Here is a 26,566-nt window from a genome sequence, read left to right as displayed (position 1 = left end):
CTTTTATCATTAGTGTTTAATTAAAGCTGTCTAGTTTAGTTTTCAATCCTGAAAGTCTCTCTCTTTATGCTCTCTCTCCTTCCTTACCTGGGTGGGAGGTGGAGGGGATCAAGAGCATTGTTGCCATTGGTATAATTGCCAATCCTGAGTTTAACCGTGACAAAGGTTCATAGCTCTACTGACAAAAAGACCCACTACTTTCAGAATCTGGATTAGGTGATAACAGCCAAGTAGAGGATCATTTGTAAACCTTCATGAAAACACAGAATTACAGTCACCATGCAAAACAGAGTCAACCTCTCTCTAATGTGTTGCACTCTGACTCTCAGATTTAACGTTAGAAGAAAGAAGAACAAACACTCATGCCAGCACAAGTCTGAACTAACTTTGAGCAATAACTGAAAACATACGCTTGTCTCTGCTTCAGCACATGGTGCATATGATTCTGGGAGAAAGATGCAGGAAGCATCTTAGCATTAAGGCAATAACGAACTTTCAGGTGAAGAACAAGGAACTGCTGGCACCCCTGTGCCTACTACAGAGAAATAACCCAAATTTCCTCATAAATAAAGCAATTTCTTTTCAAGCACAGAAATCCATTTAGTGAGACTTTTTTTCAACTTCATTACTATACGCACAACCCTTCTGTTTAAATTCCTCATGACAAATAGTTTTCTCTGTATCTCAACTGACAAAACTAACAGGATTTATCACTTCTTGGACACATACGTCATTTTTCATCACAGATTCAGGAGGGTGGTCAGACTCAGGACACCTGGCACCACACACTGTTTGAAAATTCAACACAATTACACACAGCATGACTATAGCCAAACTCCCATATGCATTTGCATTTCCAGGGAGCAGCAAAGTTGATGTGGTATTGCAAGAGAACAGCCCTTTTCCTGCCTTAACGAGGATTTGCCATCATTGAACAAAGTGTCCTGGAAGAGCTATGCTAGGAATAATTTTGTCAAGATTAATACATACAGGAAATATCAGGTTGTCATTTTCATAAAATTTCCAGAAGCCATTAACGAAAGCAGTGCACTGACATGAACTCAACATAAGATGAAATTGATGAGCATTCTCACAATTCAACTTCAGATCTACACTATCATGTAAAGCCATACAAAGTTGCTCCAAAGAATTATTAAAGAAACAATTGTGCTTTTTAGGCATGGTGAGTGTGCTGGTTTGGTTTGGAGAGTTTTTCGGTAGTGGGAGAAGGGCCCCAGGGGTGGCTCGAATAAGAAGCTGAGATGCTCCCTCTGCTCCAAAACCAGCCAAGGAGCCATTAGAGGGACAATAGATGCACTTCAGTGATTAACATATAAAAGAACTGATGAAAGAGCTGAGCAGAGTGAGCAGTTAGAAGAAGAGCTGAGCTTGAGAGGCAGAGTGGTGCCAGTGGTTGGTGAAGGGGAAGAAGGTGCCCAAGCAGAAGTTCCCCTACAACCTATGGCGAGATGGCAGCTTTCCCCCTGCACTCATGGAGAAACATGGTGGAACATTCCCTGAAGGCACCAGGAGGGGTGTCCTCCCCATCCCACAGTGTGTGGTGTCAGGGGGAAGCTGAGTGAGCAGCCATGGGGCTGGTTCCTTGTTACCGTGTTAGGCCCAAAGCACAACAGTGAGATTTTAAAAACAGAGGTTTTATTTTTACTTAAAAATGAATAAGCAGTGCAAAAATAAGTGCCCTCTTTCTAGAACGTGTCACAGTTATGATAGAAATCCCATTAACAAAATTTCCTTGAGCATGATTCATTTTTACTTGTCACTTAAAAAAAGAAAAATAAGAACAATTCAGATTTCATGTACCTTTAATTATCATCTTCCAAAAAAAAGCCATTTGCCAACAAGAACAAAACAAATTAATATTTTACATTAACACACAAAATGGATCACTTCATACAGAGCTCACTATGTACCTAGCATAAAAGCTTAAAAGCAAAGACATGAAAATGTAAGTTAACCAGCAGCACCTCACCTATCTACTTCTGCAAAATATAACCAGGTTTAATAAAGTAGTTAAAAATCATTTTAATTTGGTAACACAAAGAATGAAATATTTTTGTATCATTCATGCAACAAAATGACAATAAGTTTTGTAGGTCCTTAATACATTCACATTCCTTATTGTATTCACTTTTTTTTTTTCAGATGTTAAGGCTATTTTTAAACCTAGAATAATACTGCTGAGTTTAGAATAAGTTATAACATGCCTAAAATTTGCTGTAAATTATGGATATGCACTTTCATCATCACTGGATTTTAACATGGCTTTTATCTGGCAGAATCAAAAAAGCAGAATCATTCTGTTCTACACAAATGATGGGCTAGAAAACATCATATGCAGTATTAGTAAATTAACTGTAACTGCTTCAACTCCCTCCTCTTATTTCTTACTCCACTGCAAACATTACAGTGTCTGAAACCTTTTCAGGGGCATTTCCCACTTAAATGGATGACCAAATTATTTCTAGTCTTAGTTTAAAAGAAATCAGCTTACTAACGTGGTCATTTAAATGTAATATTAGTTACATAATAGGATTTCAAAATACATAACACTTCAGTTTATACATTAGTATAAATATGCAATTATGTTCAACTATTTTACATCAAAACATCTTGTATAAACAGCAGTCATTCACATAGCAAGACAAAAAGTACTCTTAAAACAAGAAAAAATGTGTTACATAATGCAAATACTCCCTAAATGGCTCACAAAAAGGAGGTAATTGACATGAAATCAACACAATCTACTTCATTTCACCAAAGGAATATAACTTTGTTCCCCATAGTAACATACCCATGGAACTTAAGCACTAACAGATAAAAAAAATTCTTAAATTTAAATATACAAATAAATTGTCAGACATTTTATGAAGAGAAAAAAAAAAGAGAGAAACAACTTATAATAAACGTAATATGTGCTAATAAATGTTATTTAGTTGTAGTATCAGATTTTAGCTAAGATCCTATCACTGAGTGTGGTGGTTAATGAGAAGCTCTACATGAGCGGGCAACGTGCACTTGCAGCCCAGAAAGCCAAGTGTATGCTGGGCTGCATAAAAGTGCGGACAGCACGTCAAGGGAGGTGATTTGCCCCCTCTACTCCACTCTCATGAGACACCACCTGTGTCCAGTTCTGGAGCCCCCAGCATAAGAAGAACATGGAGCTGGTGGATAGAGTACAGAGGAGGGCCATGAAGATGGTCAGAGGGCTGTAGCACCTCTCCTATGAAGACAGGCTGAGAGAGCTGGGTCTGCTCAGCTTTGAGAAGAAAGGGCTCCAAGTAGTCCTTATAGAGGCCTTTCAGTACCTGGAGGGGCTACGGGAAAGCTGGGGAGGGATTTTTTACAAGGGCATGGAGTGACAGGACAAGGGGGAATGGTTTTAAACCAAAAGAGGGTAGATTTAGAATAGGAATTGAAGAAATTCTTCACTGTGAGGGTGGTGAGACAGTGGAACAGGTTGCCCAGGGAAGCTGTCAATGCCTCCTCTCAGGCAAGGCTGGATGGGACTTCAAGCAACCTGGTCTAGTGGGAGGTGTCCCTGCCTATGGCAGGGGGGCTAGAACTAGATGATCTTTAAGGTGCCTTCCAATTGCAACCATTCTACAATTCTGTGTTTAATAACTGTTTCGCTATCAGATTAGTTTTCCACCTTTTTCCTTCTTATAATTATTACCTAGAAAGATCTCCGATGGTTTGATTCTACCAAATGTTTTCATAATTCTCATACCTTCCCAGTTCAAAGAAGTGAAAGACATGCAGTTATAGCAACTTAGAGTTAACATTCATCTTGCTGAAAAGCACAGATTGACCAAAACATGTAACAGTGACTAGTATGGTGATGTGAAGACTGGAAGGCATGGAGGCATTGTTAAAATTAACACATTTGGTACAGTACAGAAAAGCAGACAGCAAAACAATCTGCAAGAAATACGTGAAACAGATAACATTAATCACTGACATAACTATAAAAACAAGGTATAAAAACTAATAATACAGAGCAGCACTTGTCAACTGTTAGGCCTCATTCTCAGAGAAATCATGAGGTACGGTAAGTGTCATTACATTCTTAAACAGAAACCTTTTCCTCATGGGCTCCCTGTAACAGCAAGGACTGACACATGGCATTGGTCATCCTTGGTACCTTAGATCACCTGGTAAGAAAGCAATGCCTTCTGGGAAACGGGGAACTAAGCAGCCCACAATCCAGATGCAGATCAACTATCTGGCCTACCAGACTACTGCCAGACTTCACACTAGAAGACTTTCAAGACTGAAAGCAAACAAAATCTTCCTCTCTATATTTATCTCTGAGCAAATCCCACAATTACTACAAAATCAGGACTCACAAAAACACAGAATGGTTGAGATTGAAAGGGACCTCTGGGTGTCATTTTGTCCAACCCTCCCACTCAAACAGAGCCACCTCACACCTGTCTGATGAACTTAAGTACTACTGCCTAAGAACACAACAATACAAACCTTCACACAGCAGCTCCTGCCCTTTCTGACACTGTACCAGTAGCACTCCCTGTACACTTGTAACATCCCTCTTGCCTTCAGTATCTCCCAGTAGTTTTCTGCCATCTGCCAGCTGTGCAGTGGCAAGTCAACTGTTGATATTATCAATTCCATCCCAAAGCCCCAGTGCTCCAGCAGCTTTCTTTGCGACTGTTTCAAAATGTCATGGAATTTATAGACATGCTGGAAAGCAAATTCTATTTAAGTGAATGACTACACACAGTTTCCAGCTTCAAAACCTTGCAAGCCCAGCAATGACTGTCACTGGGAGTTCTCAGTGCTTGGCCCTGTCTAAGTATAGTATACCCCTTTAGAATTCCACATGTGTTTTCTTTTGGTCTGAAAATGTATCTGGGTAGAAAAAAACAGTTGTTGGTGTTTGGTTTTTTTTAATTTAAATTTCAGACAGCCTACATGTGAAAGTGCAGAAGAAATGGACACGGATCATTTAGGATCCTCAGGAAATAGTTAGTCTGTACTGTCTTAGGAAATGCCACAATGAAATAATGACTCACTCGCTGATCCATGGTGCAAAAGGAAAAGCTCAGGACGCAGGTATTCTCAACAAACAAATAAACAGGAAATACAGATGGCTGCAAATCCATGGCATTTTTAATAAGTATCAAAACAATGTGAATTACTTTAAGTACATGTATATGCATTGTTAATATGCATAATTAGCTGTGTCTTTTGTATGTATTTAATAGCATTTTTTATCATTATGCAACCAAATTCTTATTAACTTTATGGATTGCAAAGATGTATATGTTTGCCGACAACAATAATGTGACAATCTGGGAATACTACATACCACAGTAGGAAAACACCATACTTCTGCCAGACAGCAGAAAACTCCTAGGACATACAATCCTATTGCAATTGAATGATAATTTTAAACTGCCACAGTTTTATGACCAAACAATTGGAGATTACTGCATCATTTTTAGAAACAATTGCTGGCTGAGAACTCAACTAAATATTTAAACATACAAATATGATCCTTTCACTGTCTCACTGACCAATGGGACAAGTTACACTCAAAATTAAGAGATTCCTATATAACCAGCTGAGCCAGAGATAAAGTGAAGAACTCAGCAAAATATAGCCTTCTCCAAATTGGTTGCTTTCTCAAAATATATTTCTTAAATAATTTCACTAAAGTCAGGGGGGTTACTTGAGTGAGTAAAAGTTTTTTGAATAAAGCCTTGAAAGTCGTGCAAAAGGAAAGCAGATCCTTACTGTAGTTTTGTGGAACAAGTTCTGGGTTCTTCGGTGTTTTGAGTTTAAAAGACACATCTCCAATAGTGACAGTATCACCTAAAAAAAGATAAAAGAAGTCTTTTAGTTACATTTTAAGTGTTTCATGCCCTTTTAGTAAAGCCTAAATCACAGGCTTGCTGTGGTAAGTCTGACTATGCGCACACAAAGCAGCCTCTAGCATGTTTTTACGTGATTAGTTTACTAACCAGGCTATGCTGCTTTCAACAGATCAGGTACCAGGACAATTTACATTTAATTAATATTCCTTTACTTTTTTCTTGTGCTGCTGTTGTTATAACCATAACTTACGTTGTTGGGAGCTATGGAATTCAAGCTTGCTGTAGAACCTCATTCCAGATACCACTGTTGATTTATTGAAATTAAATCTTTAGCCTATTTGTCTGCAGAACAAGCAGTTAGAAACACTTGCAGGGGTGATGATTTTCCTGAGTTTTCAAGTGGCCTGAAACTGTATCTGTTGGAAATACAAAACAACTTGCTCAGGTCAGTGGGCTATTCCTACATGCTCTGTTTGTACAGTTGCAGAACCAGGCACCTTTCTGAGGATTGAGAAGTCTCCAGCACTTCTTGATCTGGATTTTACCAGAATAAAAGGACCTGGCCATTTTTTTACTGGTCTCTTACTAGGACTTGCCTGTCTTATCTGTCTTTCTGCAACCACAGGCTTGACTCAAATTTCAGGGCATGCCCTGTGTACTTAGTTGTGGAAATCATAAGTGAAATCTAGTTCGCAGTCAGGAAATGGGCGAGTACCAAGGCGACAGTGGTCACTCAGAAAAACAGCACAACACCCAAAGCCCAAGCCAACAAAACGAGCTGCAGACTAGTTTATTTTTTTTTTTTCAAGAGACCATCTGGGCCATGCAAATGATCTCATAAGCATTAAGACCATGAAACTAAGATGACTCTAGTAAAATGATCATTTTTCCATTACTGTTGCTGAAGATAACACCACTTTCACTATCCAACAGGCACTGTAGTGCATGTGTGAGGATGGAGAGGACTGCAGGAGTTAAGACTGCTGCACAGGGTGCTGTTTTGCCATAGCACTCTGATTACACTACCATTCCATGAACTGAGGCCAAGTTTTGGAACTGTTTCTTGTGCTTTTCTCAGAAATGAGATGTAGAAAGTACATAACCCACAAACAAGATCCAACTCTGAAAATCCCTCTGTAGATCTGCACTCTGTCCTCCTCCATTCAAGAGGACACTGTCTATAGCTGCCTATCTGAAGCACCATGTAAGGAGTCAGATCAATGCTGGGAAATGCTGCAGAGGAAGCTTGTCCCATTTAAAAGACAACTAAAACTCCTTCCATACACACAGCAGGTCTACTTTCAGTCAGCAGTGACTCTAGTTCTGCAAGCAAATGCAGTTCTCTTCCAGCATACCCAGATATTACTGCTCATCTCACAAGACTGAGAATCCCCAGATTCTGACATGACTCACACAATCCATGAGAAAGATTACACACTTAGGAATAGATTTAGAGCAGCCAGAGCAGAACCACCTACAGGAACAAAACAGGAAGAGGCAAAGAAAGGATTATGGCTTATTTCCTCACAAATTTAAAGGCTTAACAAAGATGCTAAAACTGAGATTCACAGCCTGACATACATGCCCACACATGGGTCTTTATGTTGCTCCTAAAGCCCAAATAACCAGCCTTCTTTTTTTCCTTAAAATATTGGCAGAAGGTGCTAAACTGGCAGTTGTTCCCACATTTTACACAACGATACAAAGCTTCAATGGCTTGCCAGAAAGTGGAAATCTTATGAAACAGCGGCACTGCCAAATAACAGGTGGTCAAAGGCTCATCCCTGGTCCTAAGGACTAGCAGCACCAAGCAGTTTCCACTGTCTCTGCTAAAATGAAGCACCCTTCTCCAGCAGATCTGTGCTGGAGCCAAGAAGTGGAATGGTACCAACCAGAACTGGGGCTAAGCTAACAACTGGGCAGCAGTCTAGGGCTTTAGCTCTTTCCTGACCCTGAGTTCATTTCATTGAACTAATTTCACTGAATCTGCAGTTCAAATGCACTTAAAAGTACTGTGCTTTCTTCAATCAGAAGCATCCAAACTTACTCCAAAAGAAAAGTCCCACAACAGCTTAAGGGGCTGGTGCCCATTCTGGGAGCAATTATATACCATAAATTAAAGAGTCACTGGACAACAGACATAACCATTGCAGGGAGTAAAATCTAGGCTTTGGCCTTCCCAGGGTTTCCTTCTCTAAGTACTTACTCCTCTGAGTTTTAAAGTAAGAAATCTAGTTTACTAGATTGCCTAAGCATCATCTCCCCACCTTTTCTTCTGCTCCAGCTCCAGTCTCTCTTCCTTGCTGGGGAGCAGCTAAAGGATTCAACACAATGCCTCCAAGTTGATGAAAACATCCTAGGACCCCAGTTTCCTGCAAAAGTTGGCATATCTCTTTCTCTCTCATTCACTCATCTAGGAAAAATTTTAAGATTCTAGAAAGGGCAGGCTGCCTGATATATTCTTAGGAAATTAGAGCCATTCCCAAGCCAACATGTAAGGAGACAGGAGTATATGACTAATTAGCTCCTAGCTTAAATCACCTCACCAAAAGTTGTAAATACTCTCAACCAGGACACACGCATACAGAATCTTCCAAAACACAGTGGGAAGATGCTGAAACAACAAGGTGTCAGACTTTTGCAATACACAGGAATGACGATAACATCTACAGGAGGTAATTTTAATTACCTACTTTTTTGGTGCAGTACTGAAAAGCCTTGCTTGATTTCCTGTACTCCCCCGTCAACAAAACAAAACAAAACAAACCCACAGCTTTGTTTGGTCTAAGTGAAAATAGAAAATGCACCTCTTATGGTGGTATTTATGTCAGTCCGTACCTTGCTAACCCTTGAGTAACACATCTAATCATATCCAAAAATCCCACATATATTCCAGCCATCAATGGACCCTACAAACTTTCATGAAAAATGGGCTGGGAGGAAACTACATGCAAGACGTGGAGAGAGCTAAGCACACAAAATCCCTAGTATACAACTAGGGTATTTAGCTTTTAAAAAGTTTGTTGCTGCCTGGAGATAAATGTTGCCTCTAGCTTGCATCTGTCCAAAAATAAAAAATACTAGCAGTGTTTAATAGAACTTTAAGTAACAATAAACCAAGGCAGCAGAGTCTGTTTTCCTAGCTAAAGGAGCACAGGGGGGATTCACCTCCCTATCTTATCACACACTACCACCTGGGCTATGTTTTCTTGTCTCATTTGTTGCTTCTGTACTTTTTTAAAATCTCTTATTTCATTACTCAATTTCCACTGCATTGCCAAACTATTTGCACAGAAACTTAATCCTGGACAGGCTCTTTCCAATGTTTAACCAGCTGGCAATGAACTGACAACAATCTGCTTAGTAAAAGCGAAAGGTCAAAGCACAAGGGTTTTTAACTGGAAAAGGGTAGATTTAGCTTAGACATTCGGAAGAAATTCTTCACTGTGAGGGTGGTGAGACACTGGCCCAAGTTGCCCAGGGAATCTGTGGATGCCCCATCCCTGGAAGTGTTCAAGGTCAGGTTGGATGGGGCTTGGAGCAACCTGATCTAGTGGGAGGTGTCCCTGCCCATGGCAGGGAGGTTGGAAGTAGATGATAATTAACGTCCATTCCAACCCAAAGCATTCTGTGATTCTATGGAAATGGTGCTGCTGCTGCTTCTTGAAGGTGTAGCTTTATTGTATGCACCTTTGACTGGTCTTCTAATCAAAAGATAGTTATCACACCAACTATCCTTGTTCTCCTCTCCAGCTCCCAAGAAGAGGCTATTCCCTAACGCTACTACTTTTTCCTCTATGTCAAGAAGAAAAAGCCATTGCTGTTTTAAATTATTTACAGCAGCGCTGGTCACATCTGAAGATAAACAGATTGCATCTCAACTATAATTCAAGAACTTTAGAAGTTTTAATTCTTCTACTCTCTATTTTTCTAGCAAAATGAACCATTAAAAAAAAAAAAAAAGGAAGGAATTATTAAATAAGGAAATTAATAAATTTGAAAGGGCTATTTTTATATAAAGAAATCCTACAATGAATGAAAACACCCTGCACAGGTCTATATGTGTGCTTATTTTTTTGAGTGCATGATAAAAACACTTTCAATCTCATGTAAATCTTTGTATTGTAGGGTTGTATAAAACCCCTGATAATGAAGATTCAGGAATGCTGCTTTTAGGCAGCTGAAATTATTGCCTTTTGGCTTCATTAATTCTGAATGTATGTGAGATTAACACACTTTAGCAGTCATTTTAGAATATTACACATTCACTTGTACCCAGACCATCCATCTGGTCTCAAAAGCCAGTAACAGCAAGAGCATATTAAAACTGTGAAGGTGCTAAGCTCTGGTAACATTAACTTCTGTGTGATACTATCACACCTGTTAGAGGAAAGGTCAAAATCTATATTATATTCACATTTATATTTCCACGTCTTAATTTCATTCTAATGTGAAGGAGTAAAAAAAAAAGATGCTTTTAACTCATATTTATCTAGCATATTTCCATAAGGTCACAGAAAAGAGTGTCAAGCCCTCATCCTTGAAGATCCAACTCATTTTGAAGAAACAGAAACTACACTTTCCAGAATTTTTTTTCTTCTTCCTCAATTTTTCAGAAATCTTTATTCAGAAAAAAAACCACAACAAAAAACCAAAGAAACCAACCCACAAAAAACCAAACCGAAAAACCAAACCAAAAAAACAACCCCAAAAGACCTTGACCCCAAAACTCCTTGACTACCACTGTCTTCACATACAGATGACGTGGAGGTGCAGACTGACAGCTGATGATGATTGAAAATAGTTGGATATTTACACAACAAAACCCATCTAAATCCAAGCACAAAAATCCACTTCATTTAAGTCATCTTTATGAAAAAGGAAGTCTTGCCCCTTAAGAAACCAAAATAACTACTTGGAAGAGAAAACTGGAATATTACTTGATTTCTACTCAATATTATTGTTAGACCTTTTCCTTTTTTTTTTTTTTTTTTAACTTTCAGTTTTGAAGATAATGCTTGATTTTTCAATTGTCTACTTGAGGCTAATAATTTGCTTTACTGAATAAAGTCCATAGTGTCATGAAAACAGAATCTTGGTATTTAGTCCAGGAAGTGAACCTTTTCCTTCATTTTTCTGCATTACTAGAAGACCACTTATCTAGCATCCAGCTATGCAGGAAGCTTACAATCATTTCTTAGCAGGGAGCTATTTTTCATATGGGCCAACAGCATACCCTGAAGGCACAGAGTCTGATTATGTTCAATTCCAAAACTGTTATGAAAAGTCAGTTTTATGTGTGTTTAATGCTATGATGATCTCACACATACTCGACATATTCATTTCAGAGTATTTCTTAGTAATACACTTACCATGTCAAAGAAGTACTAAGATGCCCATTTCATCAATTATCAAAACCCTTCAGAAATACTGGTTGTCTTCTCCAACTTCCTGCTCAACATCAGCTTACCACCAAGATGAGATCTGAGGAGCTCTGGCTCTGGCTGCCTGCATCTCAATAGCCTTCAAGGATGGATGTTCCACAGCCTTTCTAGCCAACCTCTTCCACTGCTGCACTACCCCCCGAGTAAATAGGTTTGTCTTGATGTTCAGTCTGAGCCTCCCAAGTCCCGATTTGTGATGACTACCTCTTGATATATTATCTGCCACTATTAAGTAGAGTTAGACTTAATCACTTAATCATTTTTGTAATTATAACTGTAAGTTGCCAACACATTTCTCCTCCCTTAGGCCTCTCTTTGCAAACTTAACAAGCCCAGATCCCTCACCTTCTCCTCACCATCAGGTGTTCTAGGCCCCTAACAATTTTGGTAGCCCTCAAGTGGACTCCATCAGTTTCTCAGTATCTCCCTACAATTAGGGAACCGAAAACTGGAAACAGCATTCCAGGCAGAGCCTTAACAGTGCCTTCTAGAGATGAACCTTCCCTTTACCACTGCCCATGCTCCTCCTAATGTAGCCCAGTCTGTGGTTCACCTTATTTGCTATGAGGTGTTGGCTCACATTCAACCAGACATCCACTGCAACCCCACAGACTTTCCAGCAAAACTGCTACTCAGCCAGTGCCTCCCCAGCCTGTAGTGGCACACAGCAGCACTTACATCCAGTAGAAGAATTTCATACTTCCCTTTATTAAACTTTTTGAAGTTTCTGTTGGCTCAGTCCTCAGGTTTATTGAGGTCCTTCTGGACTAAAGATCTGCAGTTTGTCAGACATAGGGATTTTGTCCCTACATACCAAATAGCACTTTTACACTTCCATTCTGTTGTCTGTGCTTATTTTCACTTTTTTATGCCCTCTTTTTACATTTTAGCTCATTGAGAAGTTCCCTGCTTGGCCAAGCAGGCCTCCTGCTGGAGTACCAAATCTTCCTGCACTGTGGAATGGTTCATTCCTGAGCTGTCATTAAGTTTTCCTTAAAAATCTTCAAGTTCTCCTGGGCACCTTTCTTTTTTTGTGGTTGTTAGCCAAGGGATTCTGCCTACCAATCTCCTGAATAAGTGAAAGCCTGCAGTCCTTGAGTCCAGGAACCTAGTTCTGCTGCTTACCTTCCCAGACTTCCTCTAGATCCGTGACTCAGTCTGTTACATACAGTCACTGTGATCCAGGCTGCCAGTTACAACCAAACTACGGCCAAACTAGTCACAGTTCTTCCTTACTTGTGAGGAGCAGATGAAGTGAAGACTTACCCCTGACCAGGCTCTCTGGCATCTGCATTACAAAATTTTTACCAACAGTCTAGAAACTACCAAGAGCACATGCACAATACCACATAGCCATTCTAGCAGATGCAGACATCTTGGTTGATGGTTGAAATCTCTCATGAGCATGAGGGCCCACAAGTGGGAGGTTTTTGCTATGTAGAAAGTGATATCCACTACCTCCTCTTAGTCATATGGTAACAGCCCACCACAACCCCAGTGTTGCCCTTCCAATCTTCCGTGGCCAGAGCTACCTATATGAAAAATAAGCTCATAGTGTTTTAAAACTGTATCAAGATTACAGAACTGCAGTTTGCTTGGTACTGAAGAGCCAAACTATCAGTTTGTTCTAAACTGAGCTTTCATTTCAAATGCATTAGTATAAATTCAATAATGCATTTAAACTGAAAAGAAACTACAACTGAAAACCAATGTAATTGTTTTTAAAACTTGCCATTTAGTGAAAGAAATAATCAAAATAAATAAAACAGCTTTAAAATTCACTATGTCATCTCTTACACAACTATCCTGAGTCCCTGAGTTTGGCCAAGCAGGTTCAACTTCAGCCTTAGGTATTAAAATGGGCAGGACTTGCAGAACACACCGACATGCATCAGGACTGTAACAGCTGCTAAACAGGAAAAAATAAATTTTGAACAACTGCCAAATATTAAAATTCAGAATGTAATTAGTAATAAGATGTCAGAATTACTGACATCTACTCATGGGAACAAGAGCGAAACCCTACTGAAGAGTATACAGAGGCTTATCTGCCTGAAAGCTCATCCCTTTCTTCCATCCATATCACCGTGTCTAATAAAAGACACTATTTTTTTTTTTCCCACCAACCTTTTCTTCCTTAAACGTTAGAACAATTTGAAATAACGCAGGTATAAGTCTGCAAACTTTCACAACAGCTGACTTTGAAAATTCCCGCCTCCATTTGCTGCCTTCTCAGTTGTGCTGTTGCAACAACTGTTCCTAAGGCCTGGCTGTAAATCAAATCACTGGCATCGTTTTGGTTGCCACAGTGCAGCCCCCTCAATACAACTACAGAGGCAAGGAACAATAGCAGCAATGTTACGAGAGAAATGAACAAGGAAGTCTCTTAAATGAGTTTTGCTAGTGAAAAAAAATACTGCCAGAACCACACTCCCAGCTGTCAACACATGAAACTCAATAAGATAACAACACAGGCAAAGTCACAAAAGGGAATGTGCAGAAAAGCATTTACACCCACAATTAACCAGTTCTTTAGTCTTTGGACAGTGATAGACACTTAAAAAAAACAACACCCAAAAACCCTTCTAAGCATATGACCTAATTCATAGCCTTCTTTCAGATTATAAATTTTTACCATAATCACTTAGACCTTGCACACTGATGATTAATATTACAGGATTCTGAAGTCTGATTCAGTTTTCATAGCTGACTCTGCTATACTCAGCAGATACTCATACATGTATTAGTGAGATCTTCTAGGCTTTAAACGTGGGTTTGATTAGGAACTGGGACTGACCAGGTTTTGGAAAGGATAGACGTGAACCTGGAAAGACCAAGCCACAGAAAACAGTGTATTAAGCTAGTATATTTTGGTACACACAAGTGACAAAGTGTGAAGTTGTTTTAGGTACATTGAGCAGCAAAGCACATGACAGACCTTCCTTTGCCTGTACTACCTAACCAGCAATGATATTTATTTTTCCAGCTCTTGGCTTTTCATCAAATTTAGTATTTGTTCTCACCAACCCCTTAGAGTATCTCTGATACTTGTGTTCCATCAGATATTTTCAAAAGTTTTATATTAGATACCAATACATTCAAATAATTAAACATCAGTGAACTGAGTTATGTAGAACTTATCTTTGTTCAGCTCATACTGTGTTTAAAATAATAATTCTCACAAATAACTATGCAGTCTACAAAAAATTCATTCTTTTCAGTCTTTTGGAAGGAAATATGAAACCAGCATAAAAAACTAATCTGATACTCATTCTTCCACAACATTTTTTTACTTAAAGTTTCTTTCATTAAATAAGTTGTCCAAACCCTTTCTAGATATTCCCATTACCCTTTAGTCACTGAGTCTTTCACTTTGAGACTGACTTAAGCATCACCACGAGATAGGTCCAGCAGTTCCTTCACAGCCCCCGAGCACCAGCAAGACATATTTGCATTCTAAAGACAAAACTGAAAGGCTAAACGTGGCTACTTCACATATAACTGACCAAAATCAAGCAAAAGTTTCTCCTTTATGTTTAAAAGGTACTATCACAGACAGTGAACCTGATCTGGCAGGGATGTTAGATCCAAATTACTGGATAAGCAACAATTTACTGTTTACTTGACGGTTAGCAGCTTCCAGCCTTTTCAGAAATACTTTCTTTATCAGCAGGGAAGAGATACACAATCTCAACACTTTTTGCAACAAGACTTGTAATTACAGAAATACACAAAAATAGCAAAAAGACATACTGCGTGCAGTATTTCAGACCATCTCTTTGTAACTTCACTAACCTCAAAGGACTGATAGGGCCTGTGATCACCTTTAAACTAAAATTATTAATAAAAAAAACCCTACAACACATATAATAAATAGCATTCCTAATATCAAGGTCCCAAATTCACAGAAGCACAGAAAGCACGAGAATGAATGAGATGTCTCAGATGCTGGGAGGGCAAATATCCCTAATATTATATTTTAACCTGTCTCTAATAAACCAGAAGATTGTCTAGAGCTTTGAGGCTGAAATCTTTCTACCAAAACTAGTACTATCATTGATTGTAACTGGGAGTACTTCTATTATTCAGATACAGTGCATTCATTAATATTGCCAAGTTACACTCAGTTACGTTCCATAGCACATGGAAATTATGAAGCATTTTTAGTAACACTACATTTGCTACCACTTCTTCTTGTTCTACAGGTTACTCATCCCGACAAAGGGCTGAAAAGTGTTTGGTTACCTTCTTCAGATGCATGTTTCACCAACTGTTAACTTGCTCACTTTTATTCCTACTTCTTTTAAGAGAAATAAATATATTTTTAGTACTTTTATCAAATCATATTTTATATAGAAAATTCTTGAAGGAATGTTAGGGTTATCAACTCCTCAAAGACTTCCATCTTGAAAAATGTTTGAGAAATCGAACACATATTTAAAGAAATGGAACGGTCAACCAGTAAACAGATTTTAAAAAAAATTTAAAAAATAAAAAGGAATGGTATTGAAGAGGTGTCATTAAAGCTTCAGTGAGTACCTCACCATCAGAATCACTTGCTGTCATTCTATCTCCCTAACTTACAGCTGCTTATCACTTGCTCTGTATTTAGTAGCTTTGTTGCTTTTGTCATTCATCCAGAAAAGTGCCAGCTACCACAGGCATATGTCACTGCTTCCAGATGCCACTTCTGCTCTGCACAGGCCTGTCATCTGTCCCAAAGGTCACCAGAGGATATTCCAGGGTAGTTCAGGTCACTGTTCCTAGCATATGCAAACTCAAGGTCAACCCCCTACCTCATATCCATACACTGCAGGCAGACTAAAAGACACAAGAGACCTGGCAACCCCCCTGACGTGGGTATGGCTTTGCCTGGGTGGAAGGATCCAGCCATGCAGCGCAGAAACAGAAAGGATCACAGAATGGAAATAAGCTGCTTGAGGGACAAGCGCGGTTCTCACACGTACAAGCCAAGGGGCTGCTCCTCGCGGGGGAAAGACTTCGAAAGAGAAGCTATGGAAAGCCAGACTGAGCGTCCCTGCAAGCCTGGGAGTGAACTCTGCCCTTTCCTCCCAGGGAACACTGGCGAGCCCAAAAAGAAACAGGGACGGCAGCGCCAGCTGCTCCCACCAGCAGCCCACGCGACGTCAACCTGCCTGCAGGCCTCTCCCGGGCCGCATGGCTAACGGGAAGGCCGGGCTGCCCTCCTGCCCGGGAGCTGTGTCGGGACCGGGGGTTTCCCCGGGGCCAGGGAAGCCCGGGAGAGGCCGCAGCGAGGCCCGAGCCGGCCACCCCCCAGGGCTGGTTACCTGAGCTGTGCAGCGCCCGGACCTCCCGGCGGCCGGGCCGCGCCGCCGCCCCGCCGCCCAGCACCTGCCGCAGGAGCAGGCGGACCCTGCGCGCCGAGGGGCCCCCCGCCCCGCCGCCCAGGCACAGCACCCGCGCCTGCATGTGCCACGGGGAGCCCGCCGGCCTCCGCTGCCGCCGGGCCGGGCCGGGCCGAGCCGAGCCGAGCCGAGCAGGGGAAGGGAAGGGAAGGGAAACGCCGCGGCACAAAGTCCCACCGGAAACTAGCGCCGGGCCGAGCGGCGGCCGGGGCGGGTAGGGGCCGCTGCGGGCCGAGCCTGCCTGTGCCGGCGGGGAGAGCGGGGCTGGTGGGTGAGGGGATCCTTTCGGCCCCAGCTGTGCCGAAGAGGCCGGCGGGGCAGGCAAAGGCAGCGGGAGGGAGCCCTGGGCTCCCGCAGCGCCCGCCGCCGGGGGGCCCGGGACCCCCGGCATGTCCGGTCAGGGGGTGGGGGGGCAGCTCCGAGGCCGCCGGAATTCATGGTGGTGTTGTTGTTTTAAGTTAAAGAGGCTGAACTTCATAGCTGGAAACGTTTAAAACACCCTGGAAAGCAGAGTGTGGGCAGCAGTGGCTGAGGTAAATTCATGCAACCGAAGGTGTCTCTGGTTTCCTAAATCCTTCTGCATTCGTGGGCCCTTCCGTCCCAGCGCTGCCCTTCACCGCTGTTCTCGGGATTAAGTTATTTTATACCCGGAAAAGAATTCGAATTTGCTTCGTAAGGTGTCGTGTGTTGCCCGCGCATGGCTTAGATGGGATTTCTGTACAAGATACCTGGAAGTAGGTCTCAAAACTGGTTTGTTTCAGCTCAACTTCCTGCTCTCTTGGATCTGTGTAGAAGCTTGGGAGTAAGTTTTAGAATAATTTCTGAAAGGCTGAAGCTTTCGTGCTAATGGACTAAGCCCCGTTTCAAGGAAAATCCAGTTGAGACTTGGATCTCAGCACCAGTAAAATGATGGGAAAGGCGCTTAGCAAGTCACTGCCTTTATCACCTGTACTTCAGTTTTTAGGTATCTCAGTGTCCCTGGGCTGGGATAATTTTTCTCCTGTAAACCTCCCATTTCCTGCATGTTTTCAGCATTGAATAATTATGCCAGAGGACAACCACTAAAGATTGAGCTAATCATCTGTTTACACATAAACGACTTAGACTTCTAAGTCCGTAAAAGATACTAAGGGTTAAGAATGTTGATCCAGTTCTAGATGCATTCCTGCAGCTCAGTTTTTGGCCCTTTAAACAATTGAGAGAGGTGGGATTTAATGGTCTTCAGCATTTCCTGTTGGCTAGCCTATAAGGGTATAAATTCTATTCTTAGTACCTAATATAGGTCTATGAACTTGCTTTCTGGGTCTAAGGCAGGGTAAACTAAATTGAAACATCCTTTTATGGATATTGCCCTAATTTCTTGTAAACTGAAGATTGTGAGTGCTGGAGGCTAGAGATAGGTTAAGTAACAAGAACAGAGTAGATGGAACAGACCAGAAGGCCAGTAAGGCAAAATAACAGTGGAATTGTTCATTAATATATGGATATTAAATTAGAATATTGCATTGATCCTCTTGTTGTATGTATAGAAAAAATAATAAATAGTAAATAAATTTAGCTATAATAACATGGTCAAACTCAGGATCCTTAGGGCAGTGAGGAAGAAGAAACGCAAGCTTGCTACCCTCACTTTCAGGAGAGCAGATTTTGGTCTCTTCAAGGATCTGCTTGGTAGGGTACCATCGGACAAAGCCCTGGAAGGGAGGGGAGCCTAGGAAAGCTGGTCCATATTCAAGGATCTCTTCCTCCATGCCCAGGAACTATGTGTCCCAACAAAGAGGAAGGCAGGCAGGAGAGCCAGGAGGCATGTGTGGATGAGCAAGGAGCTTCTGGACACAGTTAAATGTAAAAACAATGTATCCACAGAGTGGTAGCAGGGCCAGGTATCCTGGGGGAAGCACAGACAAGTTGTCAGAGAAGCAAGGGATCAGGTAAGGAAGGCCAAAGCACAGAGAGAATTTAACCTGGCTAGGGATGTTAAGAACAATTAGAAAAGTTTCTACAGGTATGTCAGCGATAAGAGGAGGACAAGGGAACGCGTGGGCCCGCTTCAGAAGGGAGCTGGAGACCTGGCCATAGAGAAGGCTGAGGTACTCAATGTCTGTTTTGCCTCAGTCCTCATGGGCAAAGGCTCTGGCCACGCATCCAAGTTGGAGAAGGCGAAAGCCTGGACTGTGAAAAGGAATATCTCCCCACTGTAGGAGAGGAGCAGGTTCGTGACCATCTGAAGGACCTAAAGGTACATGAGTTCATGGGACCTGATGGGATTCATCCACAGCTCCTGAAGTAACTGGCTGATGAAGTTGCAAAGCCTCTGTCCGTCATATTTGAAAAGTCTTGGCAGTCTGGAGAAATCCCCACTGACTAGAAAAGGGGACCCATAACTCCCATTTTCAAGAAAGGAAAAAAAAACATGCAGGGAACTATAGATCAGTCAGTCTCACCTCTGTGCCTGGCAAGATTATGGAGCAGATCCTCCTGAAGGCTCTGCTAAGGCACATGGAAAACAAAGGGGTGATTGGTTACAGCCAACACAGCTTCACCAAGGGCAAGTCCTACCTGATGTATTTGGTGGCCTTGAGAGATGGGCTTCTGCTAACTGCATGAAATTCAACTGTTCCAAGTGCAAGGTTCTGCACCTAGGTTGGGGCAATCCCAAGCACAAATACAGTCTGTGTGGAGAGTGGATTGAAAACAGTCCAGAGAAGAAGGACTTGGGAGGGACAGTGGACAAGAAGCTCAACGTGAGCCGGCAATGTGCGCTTGCAGCCCAGAAAATCAGCCGTGCCCTGGGCTGCATCAAAAGTGTGGCCAGCAGGTCAAGGGAGGTGATTCTCTGCCTCCACTCCCGTGAGACCCTACCTCGAGTACTGTGTCCAGTTCGGGAGCCCCCAAGACGAGAAGGACATGAAGCTCCTGGAGAAAGTCCAGAGGGCCACGAAGATGATCAGAGGGCTGGAGCACCTCTCCTTTGAAGACAGGCTGAGGGAGTTGAGGTTGCTCAGCCTGGAGAAGAGAAGGCTCAGAGACCTTAGAGCAGCCTTCCAGTACCTGAAGGGGTTACAGGAAAGCTGGGGAAGGGCTTTTTACAAGGGCGTGTAGTGAGAGGACAAGAGGTAATGGATCAAAACTGGAAGAGGGGAGATTTAGTGTAGACATTAGAAGGAAATTCTTTAGTGTGAGGGTGGTGAGACACTGCAACAGGATGCTCAGGGAAGTTGTGGATGCCCCATCCCTGGAAGTGTTCAATGCTAGGTTGGATGGGGCTTATAGCAACCTGGTCTAGTGGGAGGTGTCCCTGCCCATGCAGGGGGTTGGGACTAGACCATCTTTACGGTCCCTTCCAACTGAAACTATTTTGTGATTCTGTGAAATTGCAACAGATACACAATCAGTCAATCAATCAATCAATCACATAAGCTCAGTACTGAATAGATTCTATGCTGTGCTGGAAATAATGAGGCATTTCAAAATTTTTTACAGATTCACAGTAATTTCACACTATGAATGTACAAAGCCTCCTTTTGCCTCTGTATATATATATACACACCTGTCAAGCTAAATGCTTTGAATTTCAGCCCTTGTTGAGTCATATATCTATAAAATGTTCTGCTTTTTAAAGCATTGTCTTAAAATTCTGAATTAGTCAGCTTTCTCAAAACTTTAAATTCAGCCTTGAATTCAGCCTCCAACATTGCCATTTGCAGCAAAAGAAAACTGTGTTTACTGATTTTCAAACCATTGCTGGGAAAGTTATAATGGAAACATTGTCAACTCTGCGCACCATTATGGGAAGGGTTTTTTTTAATATACATATATACACACATAAACACAGACATTGAGATGCACAACTTGAAAGTTGCGTTGTTTTTGTGCTATACTGTCAGTTGTGCCACCACTCAAAATTTAGTATAGCTTAATAATGTGAATATATAGAACCTAGTTTTTCTTGCATGTGCATGCATATACCCACATGTCACGTTTTATCTGGCTACACAGTATTACATTATTGCTTGAATTTGGCATCTGCTTTGCTTGCTTATCATAACTGATGCATGGATGTGTTACATATCTCGTGCTTGCTCACTCCTCTCTCTGGAAAGCACGGTTCCATCCGTGGTTCAGTGCTGTCGTGAAGTGGAAGGATTTAGCAGTCTGCATCTGGTGTGTTTGTGAAGGCTTTCACAGATGATTTACAGCACTGGTAACAAACAGCTATTTCATATTTTCATTCCCTGGCTTAACAGCATTCTTACTCAGAATGTGAAGTTTCCTTTGATTAAATAGAGGAGAACTTATTCCAAGAGTGAGAACTCAAAAAGCATCTCTGTGAGTTGACAGTTTCCAGACTGTTCTCTCTAGTAGCTGTCAACTACTTTGCTGTGTAGCTCTAGCTGCAAGACTAAATTAGACACAGGTGCAGGCTATAAAGAACAATGCATCATCTCTGCCCAGTTGTAGTCAGTTCTCCTACACAAGAACAGAGAACACAGCTGAGATGAAATCCTGGCTTCATCTGAAGTTCATGGGAAATCTCCCATTCAGTGCAGCAAGGCCTGAATTTTGCCCAAATGTTCTGGCTGAACTACTGTAATAGAAGTAAGTCAGTCATTGTTTACTGTTAAATCTTTGTCTAGAGGGTAGGTCTAACATGAAACTCCTTTTAAAATATGAAGATGTGGAAAATATGAAGAGGCAAAAAAGGAAGTCTGTTAGAATGCATGCAGTTCCCTAATGATTTGGGTTCCATCTGGTGATACTAAGAGAGTAAGTCAAGCCATAGAGGCAGGTCTTGCTTACCAGTAATTTTCATTTCTGACATGAGGAGGCTACTTTTGTATGTTGGGGTTTTTTTTGGGGGGGAGGGTGTTTGTTGTGATTTTTTTTGTTTGGTTGTTTTTTTTTTTTGGCGGGGGGATTTTGTTTGTTTTGTTTCGTTTAGTTAGGCAAAAGTAGTTTCCTTGTCTTAAATTTTGTTTTTTCCCCAAGTTGTAGTTACTGATTATTTGCTTTATATACTAGATGTAGAGGCAGTCTGGCTTGTTTTCTTCTGCTGCCTATCAGTTTTTAACAAATGTAAGTACTGATTTCCATGGAGGCACTCTTAATTAACTATCATGAGTGTTTGAAATACCAAAAGGTTCTTTTCTTGTATGGAATCGATTTGGAACTATGTAAATAAAATTAAAAAGGAAATGCACAGCTGTTCCTCTGTTGACGTGAACCCTAAATTTGTCGCCTGTTTTAATCCAAGCTGATTTAAAAAATGGATCCACCAATATGATATCAAGGTTCTAATGTATACTGTCTTATCTCCTGATTCATGCTAAACTGGGTCTCATTCATAATTTCTTTCTTTGTATCTAATGATTATTAGAATATCCTCCTCTTCCTTCTGCACTGTTATAAAATAGGCTAGAGTCAAAGCTAGATTTTGTTCTACAAATGGTGTTTATAATATATTTTCCACCTCAGAAGAATGTATAATTACTGCCTTTTTATTTAAGTGTTGAAAGGTTTTTGTTCTCTGTTTGTATGACAACTTGTTTCAAGAAATTAACATCCACTCAATTAGCTTTCTTACTATCTGTTCAGATCCCTCCGTGTTATTCGGTGCTGTTTGCACTGTTAAACTGAACTAAAACAGTAAGTAAGGATAAAGTCAGTACTGATTTTTTTTAGAAATAATGTCATTGAGGTAAGGAGGTTCTTATCATCTGATTGCTCACTGGAAAGTTGACCTAAGAGCCTTTAGCTTCTTGAAAGTACCTTTCTTGAAGATAGTTATTGCAGTCATAAAACCTATATAATGATTTTTATTTTTTTTTAAGGAACACAGGAGGTAAGAAAAACAAGTACTCTGCTGAGTTCTACTGCATATTCACATTCATATATATGTTATAATATAAATGCTCAGAGAGTATAATGGCTGTAAGTGATGGCATCTGTACTTCCCTATGCCAAACTCCATCTGTTTTCAGTAGTTTGTAACTCCACCATTCTTTAATAATTTGGGCAGAAATTTCTCATGCTGAATTTCTGCCTAAGGCTGAAGACTTCTTTTGAAAACTTGAACAAAAATAGCTTAGGCACTTTTCAGAAAAGGAAAAGGAGTGTTTTACTCAGGAGCAGCTATAACCCTTACATGACTGGGAAGACTACACAACTGAGCAGCCACATCACATGAAGGCCATGTTTACTACCTTCCTTTGGTGCTGTTGGAGAGCTGAGGGAAGACTAAAGAAGACTTAAATCTCTGTCCTGCCTGATAAATCTGCATCTGGTTTTACCCACATGAAAGCGGTTCTTGAAATAGGAGCTCCACTGTTTCCAAGCTTTAGAACCAGGGCTAGAATTCTGGTAAGAGAGGCATTCTGGTTTCAGAAGGATGCCTTTTGATGACTCTAGTTTGTTGCTGCATCACAGGCTTCTGAAAACTGGGGGAATGTGTTATAGTTTAACAGCTGACTCATCAAATTCTGTTTGTATGAAGTATGACCTAGGATAAGACTGCATGAGTTGAGCCACACTTCCCCCTCTTATTTCTCCTTCAAGGCCAGGGAGAACTACAGACAAAGACACTCTGATGTGCTTTCAGTGCTCCTCCATTCCTCAGGCTGAAGAAGCAGAGGGATGAGGAGCCAAGCCTGAAGGGACAGTTAGAAAATGGTGAATTAAACACAAGGAACCCAAAGGGGAAGTGGAGTGGAGGGTGAAGCCACTAGATGGATGTAGGCTAAGAGTAAAAAGCTGCATGAACTAAAGTAATTAAGGATGAGATTAAGACAGGGGCTGAAAGTACTCTGGCCACTATGTTTTACAAGTCCTGGAATGCCACTGGAATGCCCAGTGTTCTGCTGCTGACAGAAGTAGTTGTGAAACCCACTGAAAATACACTGACCTGGTTCACTCATGCTGTTAGTCTGAGTGGTAGGGGGATCTCTTGCTGTCCTGCTCATGCATTATTGAGATGCTGGGGCAGGAGAGTTGTTTCTATTTGATTTGGTATCTATTCAATATTTCATTCTTTTAACTCTAGAAAATTTAAAAAAGCTCCAGTAAACGGATATATCAGTATAGTGATTTCAGAAATGCATTAAGTCAAATGTTCAGGAATTAATTACAAAATTGGTATTGTTACATTATTGAAATTAAACTGCTGTTGATCTGAAAGTTTTCATACAAAATTAGTGAGATGAGAAGCTGTGATTTCATTGACATCACAGATATTCATAGCCTGATAAAGCCCAGTGTGCATTAATAATGTGTATGTAGTAGCTAGTGGAGTTAGGGAATATGTAGCACAGTGTTGCTAAAACAGACAATGACCCCTTCAAAAAGAGAGAGCCAGAAAATCTGCATCAAGATCCTGTCTCTTGCTGAAGAGGACAGCACCCGGGCACTGACTGCTTCAATTTGAAGAACTCAGGAATGTGTGTTTTAGAATCACAGAATTATTTGGGTTGGAAAGAACCTTTTAGATCAAGTCCAGTCATTAACCTTGTCCATCACTAAACCATGTCCCTAAGCACCACATCTACATGTCCAGGGAAGGTGAGTCCACCACTTCTCTGGGCAGCCTGTTCCAATGCTTGACAACCTTTTTGGTGAAGACTTTTTTCCTAATATCCAATCTAAACCTCCTCCGGCACAACTTGAGATCGTTTCCTCTTGTTCTATTGCTTGTTACATGGAAAAAGAGGCTGACCCCCCCGTCACTCTAACCTCCTTTCAGGTAGTTGTAGAGAGCAATAACGTCTCCCCTCAGCCTCCTTTTCTCCAGGCTAAAAAGGCCCAGTTCCCTCAACCATTCCTTGTAAGACTTGTGCTCTAGGCCCTCCACCAGCTTCATTGCCCTTCTCTGGACTCACTCCTTCACCTCAATGTCTTTCTGGTTGTGAGAGGCCTGAAATTGGACACAGTACTCGAGGTGCGGCTTCAGCAGTGCTGAGTACAGGGGGGCAGTCACTTCCCTCGTCCTGCTGGCCACAGTATTTCTGATACAAATTAATTGCCAATATAGGGTATCAGCTCATTTGTGCTTGTTTGATTTTGCTCCACTTGCATCAAACTTAGGCTCGTTGGCAAAGATTTCTGGTCTTCTTCCCTGTGTCCTTTATGGTTGTTGTGATCCTGCAAAACAGCTCTTGTATTCTCTCCACCCATCCCAACATGGATGTCAAACATCTGCTAAATAAACTTTACTGGTTCATTTTTAGTGTTTTTACTTTATAGCTGGTGTGGGCTACAACTGTACACAAAGCTCGTTAGTAGAGTGGAAGAGTAGTATCCAGGTAAAACGTGGTAGTTCCAGTCTAGCCCCAGGTGCCCATACCTTAAAGCTTTTCCAGTCTCAATCTACAACTCAAAGGCACCCACAAAACATTAGTAGAGCTATTACATTAAGAGCTAAGCAGAATATTTGATAAAAAATAGCCTGAAATCTTTATCCATTTTCATGGTAGGTTTCCTTTTTTCTTAAGTTATAAACACCTTGGCTTTTCCTGATATTTGTGTCTTGATTAATTACATTTTGCTATCTACAGAATATTGCACAGAATAATCTCTAAAGGGTCACTGGCAGCACGTGCTGGTGACACAACATCATCGGTGAAATGCTGATGTTCCCAAAGACAGGATTAATCTTAGCCCCTTATAATTCAGTGTCATCCTTGTTCAGCAGAGGCTAATTCCATGTATCACAAAGGTTATTTAAATTTCAATAAATTGTGAGGCAATCTCACAAGCTCATGTTTGCTGTTAACGAACAGAACCTAACTTCGCTCTAGCTGCGGAACTTGCAACGTCAGTTCACTAGGGCCTGAGGCCATTTGTGGGGCTTATGCAATCCCAAAAGATGAAAATGCTGCCTCATTCCTGAACCTGTGAACTCTCCATAGGCACGACTTCCATGAAAAATCATGAACCTGCCTGGCTGGCCACAGGACAGAGTTGTGGGTGACACATGGAGAGAGATTTAGCCCAGAACAAAGGCTGAGGTGAGCACCTAACTTGTTCCATTTAGACACTAACATCCTAAATCCTTGCTTAAGGGAGCTGCCAGTGAATCCCCTGCTGGCATATGTTCTGGGTCCGTCTAACAGGACAGTTAGCAATCAGGAGCCTGACCTCTTGACTTTGTCAATGTAAATAAAATACACAAAATTGTGCCTTCTGGGCTGTCATCTGTGAGAAGTAGCCTTACGGCACGTCACGACTGCATTAGCATTGCATGAACACTGAATGAAAACCTTCACAGGCTATGTATGCACAGAAGTGCAGATTTAAATAGCTCCATATGACCTGGTCTGAGATTTGAAATCCCACTCAGGGTTGCATTTATATAATCTCTTGTATTTAATACAAATTACAATTAATGAGATTTTTTTTTGGGGGGGGGGGGGGAGGGGGAAATTTTGAACTGAAAATGTATTAAATCTGTAAAGAACGACCTAAAAATCTTAAAGAAATTTAAAAAAAACACAACAAACCAGCTGTCATGAGGCCATTATGGGATTTTCTTTCTGAAAGAAGGGTCCTTAAAAATAAATGTTTGATATTCATCTCTCATAAAGTCCATATCTAAAGTGAAGTACAATCTTTACTCTTGCAGGACAAGACTATTTAACCCAAGTCCTCCAGGGAAACTGACTTGATTTGAATTCTAGTGTTTTCAGTAGAGCAGCACTGTCTTTTAAAAACTAGATTAAGAGAAACCTTATACATTCGGATTGTTGTTTCAGCTATTTGTTTTGCTTCTTCATTATGTTCAGATCCAACAGTTCAAATTTAAAATTTGAAATATTAACTGCATTAAGTGAGGGTACATACCAAAAGAAAAGGCAGGAGATATGAAACCCTCATTCTTTTTAGGTCA

At 41.1% G+C, this 26,566-nt stretch overlaps 1 protein-coding gene across 1 annotated transcript in view; it reads right to left on the bottom strand.

The window, feature by feature from the left end:
* Window positions 1–16,824, bottom strand: part of VWA8 (von Willebrand factor A domain containing 8) — a 184,770-nt gene extending 167,946 nt beyond the window's left edge. The window contains exons 1-2 of the mRNA XM_051609029.1: window positions 16,612–16,824; window positions 5,779–5,856 (exon numbers count right to left, since the gene is read on the bottom strand). Coding sequence (XP_051464989.1) covers window positions 5,779–5,856; window positions 16,612–16,753 — 220 coding nt within the window. The 5' untranslated portion in view covers window positions 16,754–16,824. The remainder of the gene's footprint in view (window positions 1–5,778; window positions 5,857–16,611) is intronic.
* Between the last annotated feature and the right edge of the window lie 9,742 nt (window positions 16,825–26,566).

Source organism: Apus apus, chromosome 1, assembly GCF_020740795.1.
Source record: "Apus apus isolate bApuApu2 chromosome 1, bApuApu2.pri.cur, whole genome shotgun sequence".
NCBI lineage: Eukaryota > Metazoa > Chordata > Aves > Apodiformes > Apodidae > Apus > Apus apus.
Note: the sequence above shows the minus strand (reverse complement) of the source record. Positions and strands in the feature narration are given on the sequence as shown.